This window comes from Notolepis coatsorum (assembly GCF_963971535.1).
Source record: "Notolepis coatsorum genome assembly, chromosome: 14".
Classification (NCBI taxonomy): domain Eukaryota; kingdom Metazoa; phylum Chordata; class Actinopteri; order Aulopiformes; family Paralepididae; genus Notolepis; species Notolepis coatsorum.
The window spans coordinates 101938607-101956651 of NC_140178.1; the positions used below are offsets into that span (position 1 = coordinate 101938607).

An 18045-nucleotide genomic window follows, 5' to 3' on the forward strand; every position below is an offset into this window, starting at 1 on the left:
GCAGATGAATACAGCTGGACCCTCTGGTGGACGGTAGCTGCCGGTCCACAACGGAGAGACGTGAGGCGACCTCACTGGTGTAGAGCGCCGTCTCACCTGGACTCCTCTCCGGGGGGTAGTTCCAACACTCAGCAGTGTTGGCCGTTATCCATGGAATAATCAAAGCACCCAAAGCATGTAGATAATCCAAGCCGTGGAAGGCTCGCCGTCGTCCGGGTAAAGTAATCCAATGTACAGGTCCACTCGTCCTGGCCCGGAGCTCCTCGGATGCAAGCACCACAAGTGGTCTGCCCAGCCTGGTTAAGACTCCAGATAACGTCAGGAACGATGGGGGTGCTGCTCACTTTATAACTCTAACCGAACGATGCACCATACATAATAGACTATTATTAGCTTAATAGAAATACGTCCAACTCGACGGTATAGTGCCAAACTATGACAATTCAACTATTAATCCACACGATATCTCAATGCCTATTCTGAGGCCAAGTAGGCCTTACTGCACCACACGTGCGTCGTGGGTGAGGCTTCGCGTCTGTTACTAGGTTGGAGGGTAAAGAACTAATGGACTAAAAGAAAGTTCTACTTTACTTGCGCCATATATATATGCGCTGTGAACAAATAGTACCATTCGTATTTCGCCAGACGTATTCCTACGTGGAACCGGGCTTGCCACGACATGTTGGTCGGCACGATTGAACTTGAACCTAGGGGTATGGCTGCTGGCGCCAGGTTCTCGTCCAATGGTAGAATGAAACTATTATGGGCTGTTTAGTAGACTAAAGGGATATTCAGTGCATATTGTACAAGGAATATACAGGGGATATCAAACGATATACAAATACTATTAAATATATATCCATAAATAAATATATATATTCGGTTTAATCTGATCCTTCACAACAGAGTCTGTAAAGGAATTTCATGCAAGAATTGTGGTCATGATGTTGGCGAGTCTGGAGAAGACTCAGAGATTGACTCCTGAAGTGATCAGCACTTGTAACTACAAATAAAGCTACTTTCGAATTTAAATATAAGAGTGGGCGCGCATGGCCTTTTTTCAACCAAGGAATGATTTTAGTGAAAAATACATGATTGCAATCAACTCAGAATCCTTAAAAAAAACCTAGTTTGACCCCTCACAAGTTACCCAAGGCCAAACAGAACATTTTAGATCTTTCGAAAATCGGTATTCGGTACCTCAACTTTGAGCAGTTGTTACAAAAAAACATACAGCATTTGAACTTCAACTTTTTAATACATCTTACTACACACCTTTACAAACACATTAGTAAAGAAATTGATTGGTAAGGATTTAGTTTGCAGATTTTCATATATTTCCCTTACTACTGCTTATATAGAGACCAAAAGGTTCTAGAATGTTCAGTTATGACATCATACGGTGACATCACGACGGTTCCATAACCTTCTATCATGATGTCATACTGTGGTTCTAGAATGTTTTAGAAAGGACTACTATGACATCACCCCAAACGTTCCAGACTGTTTTATGTTCTAGAAAGTTCCATTATGACATTACCACAAACGTTCCGGACTGTTTTATGTTCTAGAAAGTTCCATTATGACATCACCACAAACGTTCTGGACTGTTTTATGTTCTAGAAATATCTATTATGACATCACCACAAACGTTGCGGAATGTTTTATGTTCTAGAAAGTTCTATTATGACATCACCACAAACGTTCTAGAAGGTTCTATGTTCTAGAATATAGAGTATTATTGTGCATTACCATTCTCTCCACACCGCGGAGGGAAAACTCCCACTTGGGTAGGGAACTCTACGCTCTAGTGTCTGGGGTCTGCAGAAGCCGTACTTGGCCTGGGTCTGCCGGCGCGTCAGCCTGTTCTCCGCCCAGCAGTTCTTCAGCTCCAGCTCGCGCTCCTTTGCCTGGTGAACGAGGTACATGATCTGGTGCTGGTTCTTGCTGAAGGACTTGCGCTCCTGCTTCTCCTCAGAGATGTTCTTGGTCATCCACTGCTGGTTGCCGCTCAGCTGGTCGTCTCCCTTGATCTCCAGGGACTTCGCCTCCTCTTTCCCCCGATTCCTCTCCCCCTGCAGTCTCGTGAATGGAGTCTGTGCTCTCTTCTGAACAGGTTCCTCATAGTCAGAGTCCGAACTCGCTCCTCTGATCTGTGGTACAGTGATCTCGACAGGTCCCGTCCTCTTCTTGGGCAGTCGCCATGCTTTGGGAGTAGGGAGGAGCGAGAAGAGCCATCCTTTGCTGGGTTTGCTGGATGTTTCTTCCAAGTCACTGTCACTACTGTAGGCTACTAGAGACATGTCTTTCCACAGCAAACCGGTAGGCAAGGCACCTTGGTTGAGAAATGCAGGCTTCAATCTATGTTGTTTAGTCTATCTGTTCAGTCCTGATCAGTACAGCTCTTGTTGTCATCCTTCTTTCAGCGCTGCAGTAGTTCGTGTTGTTCCTAATTCCTTCGTAATGTGAAAGCCGTAAATCCACGTGCTGGCTGCTGGCTTCAGTCCATTGTTGAGTCCATCCATTCGGTCCTGTTCAGTCTGGTCGAAGATGCAAAACTGCCGTTCTGAGGAAACACCCGCTTATATAGAGACCCAAATGTTCTAGAATGTTCCATTATGACATCACCACAAATGTTCTAGAATGTTCCATTATGACATCACCACAAATGTTCTAGAATGTTCTATTATGACATCACCACAAATGTTCTAGAATGTTCTATTATGACATCACCACAAATGTTCTAGAATGTTCTATTATGACATCACCACAAATGTTCTAGAATGTTCTATTATGACATCACCACAAATGTTCTAGAATGTTCTATTATGACATCACCACAAATGTTCTAGAATGTCCTATTATGACATCACCACAAATGTTCTAGAAAGTTCTATTATGACATCACCACAAATGTTCTAGAAAGTACTATTATGACATCACCCCAAACGTTCTAGAAGGTTCTATGTTCTAGAATGCTCTAGTATGACAAATACGACGGTTCAATGACTCTAAATCCAATCAATATTAAACATTCATATAATACAATAACCTAAATATATATAGCTTTGGCTCTTACAATAATAATGATGATAATGATAATGATAATAATGATAATGATGATAATAATAATGATAATAATAGGATAATAATAATGATGATAATAATAATGATAATGATTATAATAATAATGATGATAATAATAATGATAATAATAGGATAATAATAATAATGATGATAATGATAATGATAATAATGATGATAATAATGATAGGATAATAATAATGATAGGATAATAATAATGATAGGATAATAATAGGATAATAATAATGATGATAATAATAATAATGATAATAATGATGATAATGAAAATAATGATAGGATAATAATAATGATGATAATGATAATTCAATTTTAAAAGCACCTTTCTCAAACTCAAGGACACTGAAGAGGATGAAGAGATGTAGGGATGTAGGTGTAGGGGTGGAGTGTAGGGGTGGAGTGGGGGTGTAGGGATGGGGTGTAGGGGTGGAGTAGGGGTGTGGGGGTGTAGGGATGGAGTGGGGGTGTAGGGTTACAGGGTTGGAGTGGGGGTGTAGGGTTGGAGTGGGGGTGCAGGGTTGGTGTGGGGGTGTAGGGTTGGAGTGGGGGTGTAGGGTTACAGGGTTGGAGTGGGGGTGTAGGGATGGAGTGGGGGTGTAGGGTTACAGGGTTGGAGTGGGGGTGTAGGGTTACAGGGTTGGAGTGGGGGTGCAGGGTTGGAGTGGGGGTGTAGGGTTGGAGTGGGGGTGCAGGGTTGGAGTGGGGGTGTAGGGTTGGAGTGGGGGTGTAGGGTTGGAGTGGGGGTGTAGGGTTGGAGTGGGGGTGTAGGGTTGGAGTGGGGGTGTAGGGTTGGAGTGGGGGTGTAGGGTTGGAGTGGGGGTGCAGGGTTGGTGTGGGGGTGTAGGGTTGGAGTGGGGGTGTAGGGTTACAGGGTTGGAGTGGGGGGGTAGGGTTGGAGTGGGGGTGTAGGGTTGGAGTGGGGGTGTAGGGTTGGAGTGGGGGTGTAGGGTTGGAGTGGGGGTGCAGGGTTGGTGTGGGGGTGTAGGGTTGGAGTGGGGGTGTAGGGTTGGAGTGGGGGTGGAGTGGGGGTGCAGGGTTGGTGTGGGGGTGTAGGGGTGGAGTGGGGGTGTAGGGTTGGAGTGGGGGTGCAGGGTTGGTGTGGGGGTGTAGGGGTGGAGTGGGGGTGCAGGGTTGGTGTGGGGGTGTAGGGGTGGAGTGGGGGTGTAGGGTTGGAGTGGGGGTGCAGGGTTGGTCTGGGGGTGTAGGGGTGGAGTGGGGGTGTAGGGTTGGAGTGGGGGTGCAGGGTTGGTGTGGGGGTGGAGTGGGGGTGTAGGGGTGGAGTGGGGGTGTAGGGTTGGAGTGGGGGTGCAGGGTTGGTGTGGGGGTGTAGGTAGGAGTGGGGGTGTAGAGATGTCCAACGCTACTTACAAGCTCTGTACAACAAGTCAGCAGGAAGAGAAGGGTACAACTCTGGCAGCTAAGGGTCAGTGGTATTGTTCGTCAAACAGTGTTGAACTTGAGTGCTACACTCTTGAGTGCATAGTAGTATAGACAAATTAGCATAGTAGGTACAATAGATTACTTAAAGTACATAATAGTCAAAGACAGTACGAAGGTGTCGTAATTTAAACTTTTTTTAATTTCAGATATTGATTGAAGAAGTGTGTTTTTAGTCGACAGTGGAAACGTGGCCAGATTTCAGCTGTGCCGACTGTGGTGTGGAGTTCGTTCCACCGTTGTGGAGCGAGGAGAGAGAATAGTCTGCTGCTCTTTGATGACCCCCCCCCCCCCCCCAGGAGCCCGAATAGGAGTGGGTCTCAGGCGTCCAGAGGGTGCAGAGCGTAGGGGTCTTGAGGGTGTGTAGAGCCAGCGGTTCTCAAACTACGGGTCACGACCCAAAGTGGGGTCGTGGGTAGGTGACAGTTGGGTTGTGCAAGTAAAAAATAGTAATAATAATTTAAAAAAATTCTATAATTTTTTTTTGCAACATATTTTGGCTAAATATGCCTCGTTTTATAAATGTGTATTGATAACATAGTGCTGTAATACAATTTTCTAATAAATATGCATGATCAAGTTCAAAAACGTGTGCTTTTATTTTGATATTCCTTAATTCCACATTGAAATGTGGAATTAAAAAAAGTGTGGGGTCAGCAAAAAATGTCCTAAATAAAATGGGGTTGTAGTATAAAAGAGTTTGAAAACCCCTGGTGTAGACCATTGACAGGAGGTAGGAGGGAGCCATTTTATGGGAAGCCAGTGAAGTTTGTGTAGGGTGGGGGGTTGATGCGCCGCCATGGTTTGGCGTGGGTGAGAATCCTAGCAGCGGAGTTCTGTACATATTGGAGCCGGGGAAAAGGGCCTTGACGGGAACACTGTACAGAACTCAGTGCTGTTGTCATGGCAACATGAGATCTCTCAGAGCAACAACCCGAGCCACGAGCCGCTTTAGGACGAGCCCCCAGTGATGCCACAGAGAGGAGATCTAAGAAAGGTCCTCACGTGACCAGTATCCAAGCCACAGGGACACCCAGGTCCCCCTGCCGCACACTCCTATCCAGGGCCGGACGGGGGAGAGCATTCAGGCCGGGGAATATAGCGCAAAATATATATCCCAGACAGTAAATATAGCACGAAATATATCCCAGACAGTAAATATAGCACGAAATATATCCCCAGACAGTAAATATAGCGCAAAATATATCCCAGACAGTAAATATAACGCAAAATATATCCCAGACAGTAAATATAGCACGAAATATATCCCAGACAGTAAATATAGCGCAAAATATATCCCAGACAGTAAATATAACGCAAAATATATCCCAGACAGTAAATATAGCACGAAATATATCCCAGACAGTAAATATAGCGCAAAATATATCCCAGACAGTAAATATAGCACAAAATATATCCCCAGACAGTAAATATAGCACAAAATATATCCCAGACAGTAAATATAGTGTGGAATATATCTCCAGACAGTAAATAGTGTGAAATATATCTCCAGATATTAGTAAATATAGTATGAAATATATCTCGACAGTAAATATAGCGTGAAATATATCTCCAGATATTAGTAAATATATAGTGTGAAATATATCTCCAGACAGTATATATAGTGTGAAATATATCTCCAGACAGTATATATAGTGTGAAATATATCTCCAGACAGTATATATAGTGTGAAATATATCTCCAGACAGTATATATAGTGTGAAATATATCTCCAGACAGTATATATAGTGTGAAATATATCTCCAGACAGTAAATATAGTGTGAAATATATCTCCAGACAAGCCACTTAAATGTTTTTTTTCTGCTGGCAAATTTTTGTAAGTCCTACTGAGAGGTCCTACTGAGAGGTTCTACTGAGAGGTTCTACTGAGAGGTCCTACTGAGAGGTTCTACTGAGAGGTCCTACTGAGAGGTTCTACTGAGAGGTTCTACTGAGAGGTTCTACTGAGAGGTCCTACTGAGAGGTTCTACTGAGAGGTTCTACTGAGAGGTTCTGTTGAGAGGTCCTGTTGAGAGGTTCTACTGAGAGGTTCTGCTGAGAGGTTCTACTGAGAGGTTCTGTTGAGAGGTTCTACTGAGAGGTTCTGCTGAGAGGTTCTACTGAGAGGTTCTACTGAGAGGTTCTACTGAGAGGTCCTGTTGAGAGGTTCTACTGAGAGGTTCTACTGAGAGGTTCTACTGAGAGGTTCTGTTGAGAGGTCCTACTGAGAGGTTCTACTGAGAGGTTCTGTTGAGAGGTCCTACTGAGAGGTCCTACTGAGAGGTTCTACTGAGAGGTTCTACTGAGAGGTCCTACTGAGAGGTTCTACTGAGATGTTCTGTTGAGAGGTTCTACTGAGAGGTCCTACTGAGAGGTTCTGTTGAGAGGTTCTACTGAGAGGTTCTACTGAGAGGTCCTGTTGAGAGCTTCTGTTGAGAGGTCCTACTGAGAGGTTCTGTTGAGAGGTTCTACTGAGAGGTTCTGCTGAGAGGTTCTGTTGAGAGGTTCTACTGAGAGGTCCTACTGAGAGGTTCTGTTGAGAGGTTCTGTTGAGAGGTTCTACTGAGAGGTTCTACTGAGAGGTTCTACTGAGAGGTCCTACTGAGAGGTTCTGCTGAGAGGTCCTATTGAGAGGTTCTGTTGAGAGGTTCTGTTGAGAGGTCCTACTGAGAGGTTCTACTGAGAGGTTCTACTGAGAGGTTCTACTGAGAGGTCCTACTGAGAGGTTCTGTTGAGAGGTTCTACTGAGAGGTTCTGCTGAGAGGTTCTGTTGAGAGGTTCTACTGAGAGGTCCTACTGAGAGGTTCTGTTGAGAGGTTCTGTTGAGAGGTTCTACTGAGAGGTTCTACTGAGAGGTTCTACTGAGAGGTCCTACTGAGAGGTTCTGCTGAGAGGTCCTATTGAGAGGTTCTGTTGAGAGGTTCTGTTGAGAGGTCCTACTGAGAGGTTCTACTGAGAGGTTCTACTGAGAGGTTCTACTGAGAGGTCCTACTGAGAGGTCCTGTTGAGAGGTTCTACTGAGAGGTCCTGTTGAGAGGTTCTACTGAGAGGTTCTACTGAGGTCCTACTGAGAGGTTCTACAACTCATCTTCACTATCACGCCATCGCAACTAGAAACACTATGTATATGTATCATTTTATTTATTTATTTATTTATTTGGGGGGGGGGGGCATGTAGGCCACTTAGCAAGCCAGGCCACCAGAAAAAAAACTCAGTGGTCCCGATGGCCGGTCCAATAAAGACAATGGGTCTCATTCCCGAAAATTTTTCAAAGATATATTCTGGAAGACTTATCTTGGAACCACTGAGACATAATCTATGACAAGTACACTCTGAGTCCTGAACGTGCTGGAGATATGTCTTAAGTGGCTGAAACGGTCGCACAAATTATATTATCTGATATCTGCTTGGAGAATGGCATTCTGTCGTAAACTCCAAAGCGCGTTCCCGTTCAGCTCATTTGCATACAAAACACCGCCTCCATAGCTCCTTATAAGGCAACTGGTGACGCAGCTGTGTGAAATGGAATGGCGGAAGTGCTTTGCGAGCCGCGTGATTACGAAACCTAGCGTCAGTCAGTGCCAATCAGAGAGCGTCTCCGAGAAATGCGGCTAGGTTTCGTAATCACGCTTGCGCCCATCAAAACTAGATTAGATTAATGTATTGGCATCATATACAGCTCACGGTACACACCTGCCGCAGCGCGCGCGCACACACACACACACACACGCGTGCAGTACTGTATATGAATGAATGAATGACATAATATATATAGCCTACGGCGGGCGTAATGAATGAACGCAGTATGGCTTATTATTCCATAATTAAGCCTATAGGCTACTGTTCATTCGTAGGCGCACACAAGACTTGTTATGGAATATTAATGCAGTCTATTTCCACTGATTAGCTTTAGTTCTTATTTATTTATCCACTGTCATTTCAGTGTTGGTGTATAGGCTATATAGTGTATTTCAATATAAGTTTAATTGATTAATGATATATTCGAAGGAATGCAGGTTTATAGCTATATCAACCCCCTCCAATGTACAGTAAATGACCAAGTATGGTTGTCAATATTCCAATGTACAGTTTTGCTTGTACAGTGTAAGTCTATCCCCCACCCACCCCTACCCAACCTCCTCCAACAGTTTCTACGTCAAATGTACTCTTTTTTATAGACTCTTTTTGTATCACAAACAGTACTGTATTTGCAAATCTGGTATGTCATAAATATATAGATGTAGCAGTACTGTCTATCTGTGTCATATATGTTATGATGAATTGAAAATGGGGGACCCTGATGTAAACAAGACGAAATTCTTTCTCTGGTCTGCATCCCCTTATGTAATTGAGCTGTACTGTACTGTACCCATTCTGCAATCTGTTAATGACGTTTTCAATCAATCAATCAAACAAAGGTCTGTCCCATTGTATACCAATCAATGGGATACATTGCATGTTGACCTGCATTCTTTCAAATGTATATAATTAATCATTAAAACAGATGTGTAACAAATAAGAAATACAAATTCCACAGAAGGCATTAAATTATTATTATTTTCAATCATTTCACAATAATTGCATAATTGTGTTTGAATATCTGAGTAATTATTTGTCCAAAATAGCTGGTTCAGATATGGTTAATCAAGCTGCCCTGTGATCAGATGAATCCATATTATTTATTTTTCCGACATCAAATTCGTAATTTCTTATCGTACAAATATTGTCATATTTATTTTAATTATGATTAAGTAATTAATTCCAAGGAGGCCTGTAGCGTTGACGTGAAGGAATCACTATGAGAACACAGTCTGTCAAGTTGTAATACAGTTTTAAATTAGTCAATCAATCATGAGATTTGATCGTGGGCTGAGAGCATATTTAAGTGTGCTCCTCAGCACTCTTAGATCTGCTCTCAAATAAGATCTCAGGAAAATTTGAGGACTCCCACTCCCAGCCCTAATATGTCTTAAATAGGCCGAAATCTGGCTAAGATGAAATATTTTGTCGTAACTTCGTTCGAGAATGAGACCCAATGGCTTCGATTTTCCTTCCACGTATTAAGAATCCGGTGACGGCTCTCATTATGCCGCATTGTTTGATTAAGCGGCTGAAGCAACGAGGTTAAATGACAACATTAAACATGCGCCGACAGCCACGGTTCCACTCATGTTCCACTACAATCTCCCAGACAACAAGAGCTGGCCAAGTGGTTTTTCTGAATGGATTAATGACGTCAGGATCTGCATAATATATAAATTAAACAAGTGAGTTTGATGAGATTAGCTATGCAAAGTGAATGACTCACCAAATACAATTATACATCACTTGCAGCCAATCCACACATTATTGAAGTAAGCGTTAGACAACATGCTACACAACTGTTGAATTGTACTCTATATTATTCAGTAATCATTGATCAAAATAGATGTAGATGTGATATGTTTGCTAGAGGATGTTTGGTCTACAGTACTGCAAGGGAATAACAAGCCCCGGCTCTCATGTTTCATTCATGTCATTCCTTCATCCATATAATTCCACTAAACGCCTCCGTCTTTCCTGGTAAAAAATAAATAAAGATGTACCATTAAAAATGCAAATTCCTCTGGAATAACTTAACATTTAGAACAGCGTTAAAAAGCAACTGAGTCAGGATTGTGTTTTTTTTTTTTTGACTGAGACTATGGATTTCTATAATAAGGATAAAGCAACAACACACAGAAAGCACAGGATGTGTGCGTGTGTGTGTGTTCTCATGCAAAATGATGTGAGCAAATAGGATGCTTGTGTTGTTGTCATCGTCGTTTGTGGTTTAGTGCTTGTGATCAAAGGAAGATGATTAACCAGACGGCAGTAAATGAATACTGATGATGAGCTGGGGTTTCCACGGTGTGCAGACAACAATAGCTGTCAAAACACCAGACTCACCACATCACCACCTGAACAAGACCAGGCTTCATACAGCCAGACTCACCACATCATCACCTGAACAACACCAGGCTTCATACAGCCAGACTCACCACATCATCACCTGAACAACACCAGGCTTCATACAGCCAGACTCACCACATCATTACCTGAACAAGACCAGGCTTCATACAGCCAGACTCACCACATCACCACCTGAACAAGATCAGGCTTCATACAGTCAGAATCATCACCTGAACAACACCAGGCTTCATACAGCCAGACTCACCACATCATCACCTGAACACCGTGTACTACAGGACCAACTGGCCCAGACAACAGTGGGTTTCCCCTCTCTCTGACACACACAGGCCAGGCAGACTAAACTTATCTGGATACATATTTTTTGACCATGGTCCAACATCCCCCAATGAATGTATGATTCATAAATTATTGGCACATTTTCTAGCCAAACTAAAGTGACCATGATGGTTGGTTAGTAAACCGTCACATGCATATAGCTATATATTCAAGAGTTCCCCATCCAGAGATCATAGGACTCATGATAATACTCCTTTAAGATTCAGCCAAGCCTCGAGGTTAAAGCCATTTGAATGACTCCCAGGTATGAATCAGGAATGGCTATTATTTGGTAACATGTTTATTACTTTAGGGGGCATAATACTACTAATAATAATACTGAATAAGAACAGAGGAACTAATGTGGAACTATATATTAACTAACTGTAAGTTGGCAATCACTTACCGAGGTCTTGAGTTTGACTTGATAATTATTATATATTATATATATATATAAGAGCCCAGAAAAAGAAAAAAAAAACCTCAAGGATGCTACACAAAAAAGTCAAGACTTATTTCCATTGTGGTCCTTGGTCTCAGACAGACAAGCAATACAAAACATGACCACAAATAACAATATGACAAACTACATAGACATGAACATAAAAGATGGCTCACATTCAGTCCTATCCATCAGACAATCAAATCTCCATCTTCTACCTGCACTTACTTCAAAACATTAGCGTAACAATCACTTAAATAATATTTGTTCCCACATCTTGTATAGTTCCTTATTAGCTCCTTGAAGTAAAGTGTTACCATTTCCTCAAGTAGACATGCTTGGCGAATTGGCCTGAAACAACTGTGCTATGCTGTACTGTACTACTGAACTATAATATTACCACTATGTATTCAGATGGTTAATATTAGGGTGTTTCTTCTGACCATGCCACTGTTGGCCTGTAGGGGTGCTGTGGTGCGTACTTCACACAGTGGCTTACATCTGTGATGAATGCACACAGTGATGATGGGGAAGGTCCGTATAAGTAAAACCCACCGTTTGAAATCCGGATCCATTCAAAATACAAAGGGCAGCAGTAGACTCGACAACAAAGACGTAACATGAAAATTATAAATATAACAGGCCCTGAAAACATTAACGGATAGGCCAATAGGTTACTTATAAACAGTTAAGTGCAAACTCACCAAACAAACACAAGGAAAAATAGTCACAAATTGGAAATAAACATGTTTTATACAACTGCGATTAAATACAGAGAATTACTTTTTTTTGGCGTGTTAATAAAAGGCACTGTCGTGTTCAGGTTCATCCTCTTTATTAAATGGCTCTAAAGTTGAATCACGGTCCTCACCTTGTGCGCCAGGTCCTCGTTATAGGGGACCGTGGAGGAGGAGGAGGGGGTGTGGTCCTCGCTGTCCGAGCGCCTCAGCTCCATCATCTCCCAGCCGGCGCTCTCCAGCTCACAAGTAGACTGATACTCCCATCATATCGTTCATTCGTATCGTAAAAATAAATAAATAAAAAATCACTTACGAGGCTCAAATCTACAGCTAATTTTTATTAAAAACGACTCGACGCAACTTTCTCTCACCCTCTTCATCTATTGCTCCCATTTCCTCTGATTCTTTACTCTTGGAGATTTATACCCTGCATCTGAATGACAGAGACCACTTTAAGAATAGACAGCCATGAATATTTAAAGCGTTCCGGTTAGGAACACGGAGGTGTGGTGTTTCGTGTGGAGCTTCTCTGCAGGACGAGTGCTCCTCAGCACCCAGGAGAGCGCCTCTCTTCTGGAGAAACTTCATTCGTCATTCCACCCACTGTACTTCCTCCTTTGGTTTACTGCAAGTATAGGCCTATGAAATAAACTAACCTTAATTGGTGACTGAGAAAGTATTAACCCACATCGGCTAGCCGGTGTAAATCAGTGAGTTACATTTTAAATTTTTATTGATGTTTACCCATCACCCATAGAAAAACAAAAAACAAAAAGAGTGAGTGAGAGTATAGATGTTACTGATCCTGGACTGGTAAACCTATCCATCCATCCATAGTATAAAAAAGTGTCAAGATTTACAATATACATATGTACATTTGTGTGTGTGTACGTATGTATGTATGCATGCATACATGTATGTGTGACTATGTATATGCGTGTGTACTCTAAATGTAGAGTGACTTTATTGACACAATAAAGTATATATATAAAAAAAAAAAGTGTTACATTCTTTTGAAAAGACTACTCACCAAGATCTCCATAACCAACTCAAAAGATGGAAGTTGAGGAGGTCCATGTTCACATCGAAGAAATCACAATAAAAATGACAGACGACAATGAAATAATCCAAAAAAAAAGACACCAAGGAATAATTCATGGTTTTGTTTTGTTTATTGAGCCACCAGTCGACGTGTCCGTCAGGGGGGGGCCTGTACCAGATGCCTCCTGCTAGAGGCTGAAGCCCTCTCCTCGCAGGTAAGAGCCAGAGAACCGTAACGCATCACCGTCATGTGTCACATAAAGGATGAGTCACCAACCAACCAGTCCCCCCCCCCCCCCTCCCCCGCCACCCACCCGGGGAGAGAAGGTCCATTTCAAACCACCACGAGAGTGGAGCGTGAAGACTGTCCGATACAAAACACACACAAGCAGACGGCAGTCCTTAATAGTGTGGTGAAGATGAAAGGGACTACGATTCTTTCCTCTCAGACGTAGATTAGAAAAATATTGATATTCCTTTGATGCCAGACTTGCTTTCTTGTTTCTTGAACACAGGGGGGGGGGGGGGGGGGGGGCTTCACTGAAGCAAATGTGCTGTGCAAGGTCAACAAGGTCACTTGAAAACTCATAGTGGCAAACTATTAAAAAACAAAACGTAAAAACAAAAAAAAAACAGATCGAGGGCATTAAACTAATTCTAAAACAATAATATTACAAACCGACAGTGGGCTCATAAACGGCCAAAGAAAATAGCATTAATTGCACATGTCTTCAAGCTATCGTTCAACGGTAAACAATTCATCTGATGAAGCTAAGAAAAAAGGCAGCTTAAGATTTTCACGACCCTGGCTAAAAAGAAGCAAAGTAAACGGAGGAGTGCTATTTGAGCCGGTAGACTTGTGTAAAAACGGAACACGTGAAGAAAACGCTGGCTGAATAACGGGTGTCTGGCCGGGTGACGCTCTCCGCCGCTGCGTGGCGTACGTACAGGGCACACAAACACAGAGGTACGTTTATATATACTGCATATAAACTGATAGGAGGTATATATTATGATACGAGGTCCCAACCTAGACATCCTTTGAAATGTACAAAAATACAAATAAAATCAAAAGAATGTCCTCCCCTTTTCAATTCGTCCATAGCCTCACACCGTATAGTAGGTTGCAGAACACGCGTGATGTGGACTACAGATGTCGTCGTTATCGTCATTTCGAAACACAGTTCATGCCGCATCACTTCAGGCACTTTTTTTTTTAACCCTAACCAAGCGGTTAACCCTTTCACTGCGACAATACACAGAAGGTTAAACCTTTCACTGCCACACACCAGGAGGTTAACCCTTTACTATCACACTACAGACGGTAACCGTCGGTAGTGTGATAGTCAGGGGTGCGTTGCTCATGGGACGGGGCTCTGTGAGCAGAAGCACACGCGTGCACACAGGAATGCGCTGCACTCAACTGATGCGCCAACTCGCCAAGCACCCACCTGGCTACGTTGCATAACACTAGCACAGGTCGTCAGGTGTGTTCAAATACGTCCTCGGATACATTCACACAAAACATGTGAATGAAATGTGTTACATTCCATTCGTAGAGGGAATTAGGCATCGTCTTTAGTCTGTGCGCACGCGAGGGAACATTTATGCGCATGCGCGGGAGCACGCACGCACATGGCGTCATTAAAACACAGTGCAACCAGCTTTGAAATAGTAAAGGGTTAACCTTCTGTAGTGTGGCAGTGAAAGGGTTACTGTATGTAGCACACTCTCAGGGGCTCATACAGAAACAAGCATTTCATCATCATAAAGTATTCTGTATTTTGTTGTGACAATATAATAAACAAACTTGAAACTTCCTCCAACCAGACGGGACAGGCCGAGAGGTTTCATCAGGAAACACATCTTACACACAGCCAGTTAAAAAAAACTAACCAACTAACAGACAAAATGCATACAAATAAAAATAAAAGTCGTCACACATTCAAACAAAGCTGATGCGCACAGTACGAGAGCTAACATTGAAAGGAGACTTAGACCCTCGGAACTCCAAACTTCCTGTCTTAAATATTCATTGATGTGTCCTGTGCAATAGTGAGTGTTGAACCTCTACCCCCTGGAGCAGCACTTTAAACCACCCACTGTCAAGTAAAAACAGGGCGAGGAGGATGTCGTGACCCTGTCTGTACCCCTTTCTCCTCCTCCTGCTCCTCCTCCTCCTCCGAATGACCTCTCATGTAACATTGTAGTCTTACAGTAAAGTGCATTTCATCACTCGGTTCCCAAACGCTCACTTAATAATAATAATAATAATAATAATAATGCTTAAAAATAAGCATGGAAATATCCTCCCCCCTCGAATCCTCCCCCCTGAAATTAAGATAGAACACAGCAATGAGCCTTTTGTTGGGAGTGTTGGCGACCCCGCTTTCTAATCCCACAAAGCAGGGGAAACATGAAACGTATGCAGCGCGGGAATAAAGAGTTCACCACATGTGCTCTTTCTTTTCAAAGTCCAAACCAGACAGACCCTGACCGAGTGACCGAACCAGCAGAGGGCGCTCTCAAGACAGTCCGTGGAACCGTTCAGTGGCGTCTTTCAAAACAAACAACACAGCGGTTATGCTCTCTCCTCGCTCTTTTAAGTCTTTATGTGCAAATTTCCAGCAGGCATGTCCTCCTTTAGCAGAGTCCATATCGCCACGCGACTGAAAATGTCTCGACTCTTCAGTGTAGGAGAGACTCCTCGCTCGTCTCGGCGCCTTCGGGGTTAAAGAGCCGGCCTTAAAGAGCCGGTAGCCCTCTCAGAGCTCTCACCCTCTGAGCTCTCACCCTCTGAGCTCTCACCCTCTCTGAGCTCTCACCCTCTCTGAGCTCTCACCCTCTGAGCTCTCACCCTCTGAGCTCTCACCCTCTGAGCTCTCACCCTCTGAGCTCTCACCCTCTGAGCTCTCACCCTCTGAGCTCTCACCCTCTGAGCTCTCACCCTCTCTGAGCTCTCACCCTCTCTGAGCTCTCTCACTCTCACCCTCTCTGAGCTCTCACCCTCTCTGAGCTCTCTCACTCTCACCCTCTCTGAGCTCTCTCACTCTCACCCTCTCTGAGCTCTCTCACTCTCACCCTCTGAGCTCTCACCCTCTGAGCTCTCACCCTCTGAGCTCTCTCACTCTCACCCTCTGAGCTCTCACCCTCTGAGCTCTCTCACTCTCACCCTCTGAGCTCTCACCCTCTGAGCTCTCACCCTCTGAGCTCTCACCCTCTGAGCTCTCTCACTCTCACCCTCTGAGCTCTCACCCTCTGAGCTCTCACCCTCTCTGAGCTCTCACCCTCTGAGCTCTCACCCTCTGAGCTCTCACCTTCTCAGAGCTCTCACCCTCTGAGCTCTCACCCTCTCTGAGCTCTCACCCTCTGAGCTCTCACCCTCTCTGAGCTCTCACCCTCTGAGCTCTCACCCTCTGAGCTCTCACCCTCTCTGAGCTCTCACCCTCTGAGCTCTCACCTTCTCAGAGCTCTCACCCTCTGAGCTCTCACCCTCTGAGCTCTCACCCTCTGAGCTCTCACCCTCTCTGAGCTCTCACCCTCTCTGAGCTCTCACCCTCTGAGCTCTCACCCTCTCTGAGCTCTCACCCTCTGAGCTCTCACCCTCTCTGAGCTCTCACCCTCTGAGCTCTCACCCTCTGAGCTCTCACCCTCTCTGAGCTCTCACCCTCTCTGAGCTCTCACCCTCTGAGCTCTCACCCTCTGAGCTCTCACCTTCTCAGAGCTCTCACCCTCTGAGCTCTCACCCTCTCTGAGCTCTCACCCTCTCAGAGCTCTCACCTTCTCAGAGCTCTCACCCTCTGAGCTCTCACCCTCTGAGCTCTCACCCTCTGAGCTCTCACCCTCTGAGCTCTCACCCTCTCTGAGCTCTCACCCTCTGAGCTCTCACCCTCTGAGCTCTCACCCTCTGAGCTCTCACCCTCTCTGAGCTCTCACCCTCTCTGAGCTCTCACCCTCTGAGCTCTCACCCTCTGAGCTCTCACCCTCTGAGCTCTCACCCTCTCTCCGCATGTGTGTGTGTGCGTGTGTGTGTATGTTGGGACGCCCAGAGTCTTCCCTCTCTCCCCCGAGGCTACCTGATACGGCCGTCACTTTTGACGGGCCCCAGGTCGGACTTGGGGTCCGGGGACAGGGAGCTCCAGGAGGACTTGCTGCAGGGCCCCAGGGCGGGACAGTGGGAGGTGGTCTGGGTGGTGGTACACAGGTCCCCGGTCACCCAGAAGGCCGCCACGCTGCTGTCCACCCAGGCCTCCAGGGGCCGGCCCACCAGCTGGGCCTGGCGCTGGGCCTCCTGCAGGGCGGGCTCCTGGGGGGGCAGCTTCAGCAGGGAGCTCAGCTGCTGGAAGTCCTGCTCCAGGTACAGATTGCCCGGAGGACCCGAGTGGAGCCAGCTGTCCTCCTCTGGGGAGGCGGGGACATCAGGGGACAAGACAAAGAGGAGGTGAAGAGGAGATGTTAAGACTCCATTCATTACACTCACTGGAGTCTTCCTGTATAAAGACATCACATGCTAAATTCCAATACTGGTAGTGAAAGGTTCACCTTCTGTAGTGTGGTAGTGAAAGGGTTAACCTTCTGTAGTGTGGCAGTGAAAGGGTTAACCTTCTGTAGTGTGGCAGTGAAAGGGTTAACCTTCTGTAGTGTGGTAGTGAAAGGGTTAGCCTTATATAGTGTGGTAGTGAATAGGGATGCCCCCCGAAACCCGGTTCTAAATGGGAACCGGTACTAAATTAGAAAAAAACTGAGTATTGATAAGCTCCGACGTTATCGGTACTGCTATCGGTAGTCTAGGAGCGGATTAGCTACGGAGCTAACAGTGTACCATCCATCTGCGACGCAACGGCGGCAGCCAGCAACACTGGAAATGGAGTAACGTTAACGTTATGCCGAGTTCATACTACACTACACGTATGAACTCGACATAACGTTAACGTTACTCCGTTTCCATGAAGTGTTTAATTAGCAGCAACCTGTTGTTGAAAATGTGACGTTAAAAATCTCCGTGCATAGCACC

At 44.7% G+C, this 18045-nt stretch overlaps 1 protein-coding gene across 1 annotated transcript in view; it reads right to left on the bottom strand.

Annotated features, from left to right (window-relative positions):
- Positions 1-16959: 16959 nt before the first annotated feature.
- xylt2 (xylosyltransferase II) overlaps positions 16960-18045 on the bottom strand; it is a gene marked incomplete at its 5' end in the record, with an annotated part of 60889 nt that continues 59803 nt past the window's right edge. The window contains one exon of the mRNA XM_084328806.1: positions 16960-17432. Within this exon, the coding sequence (XP_084184932.1) occupies positions 17104-17432 (329 nt within the window). The 3' untranslated portion in view covers positions 16960-17103. The remainder of the gene's footprint in view (positions 17433-18045) is intronic.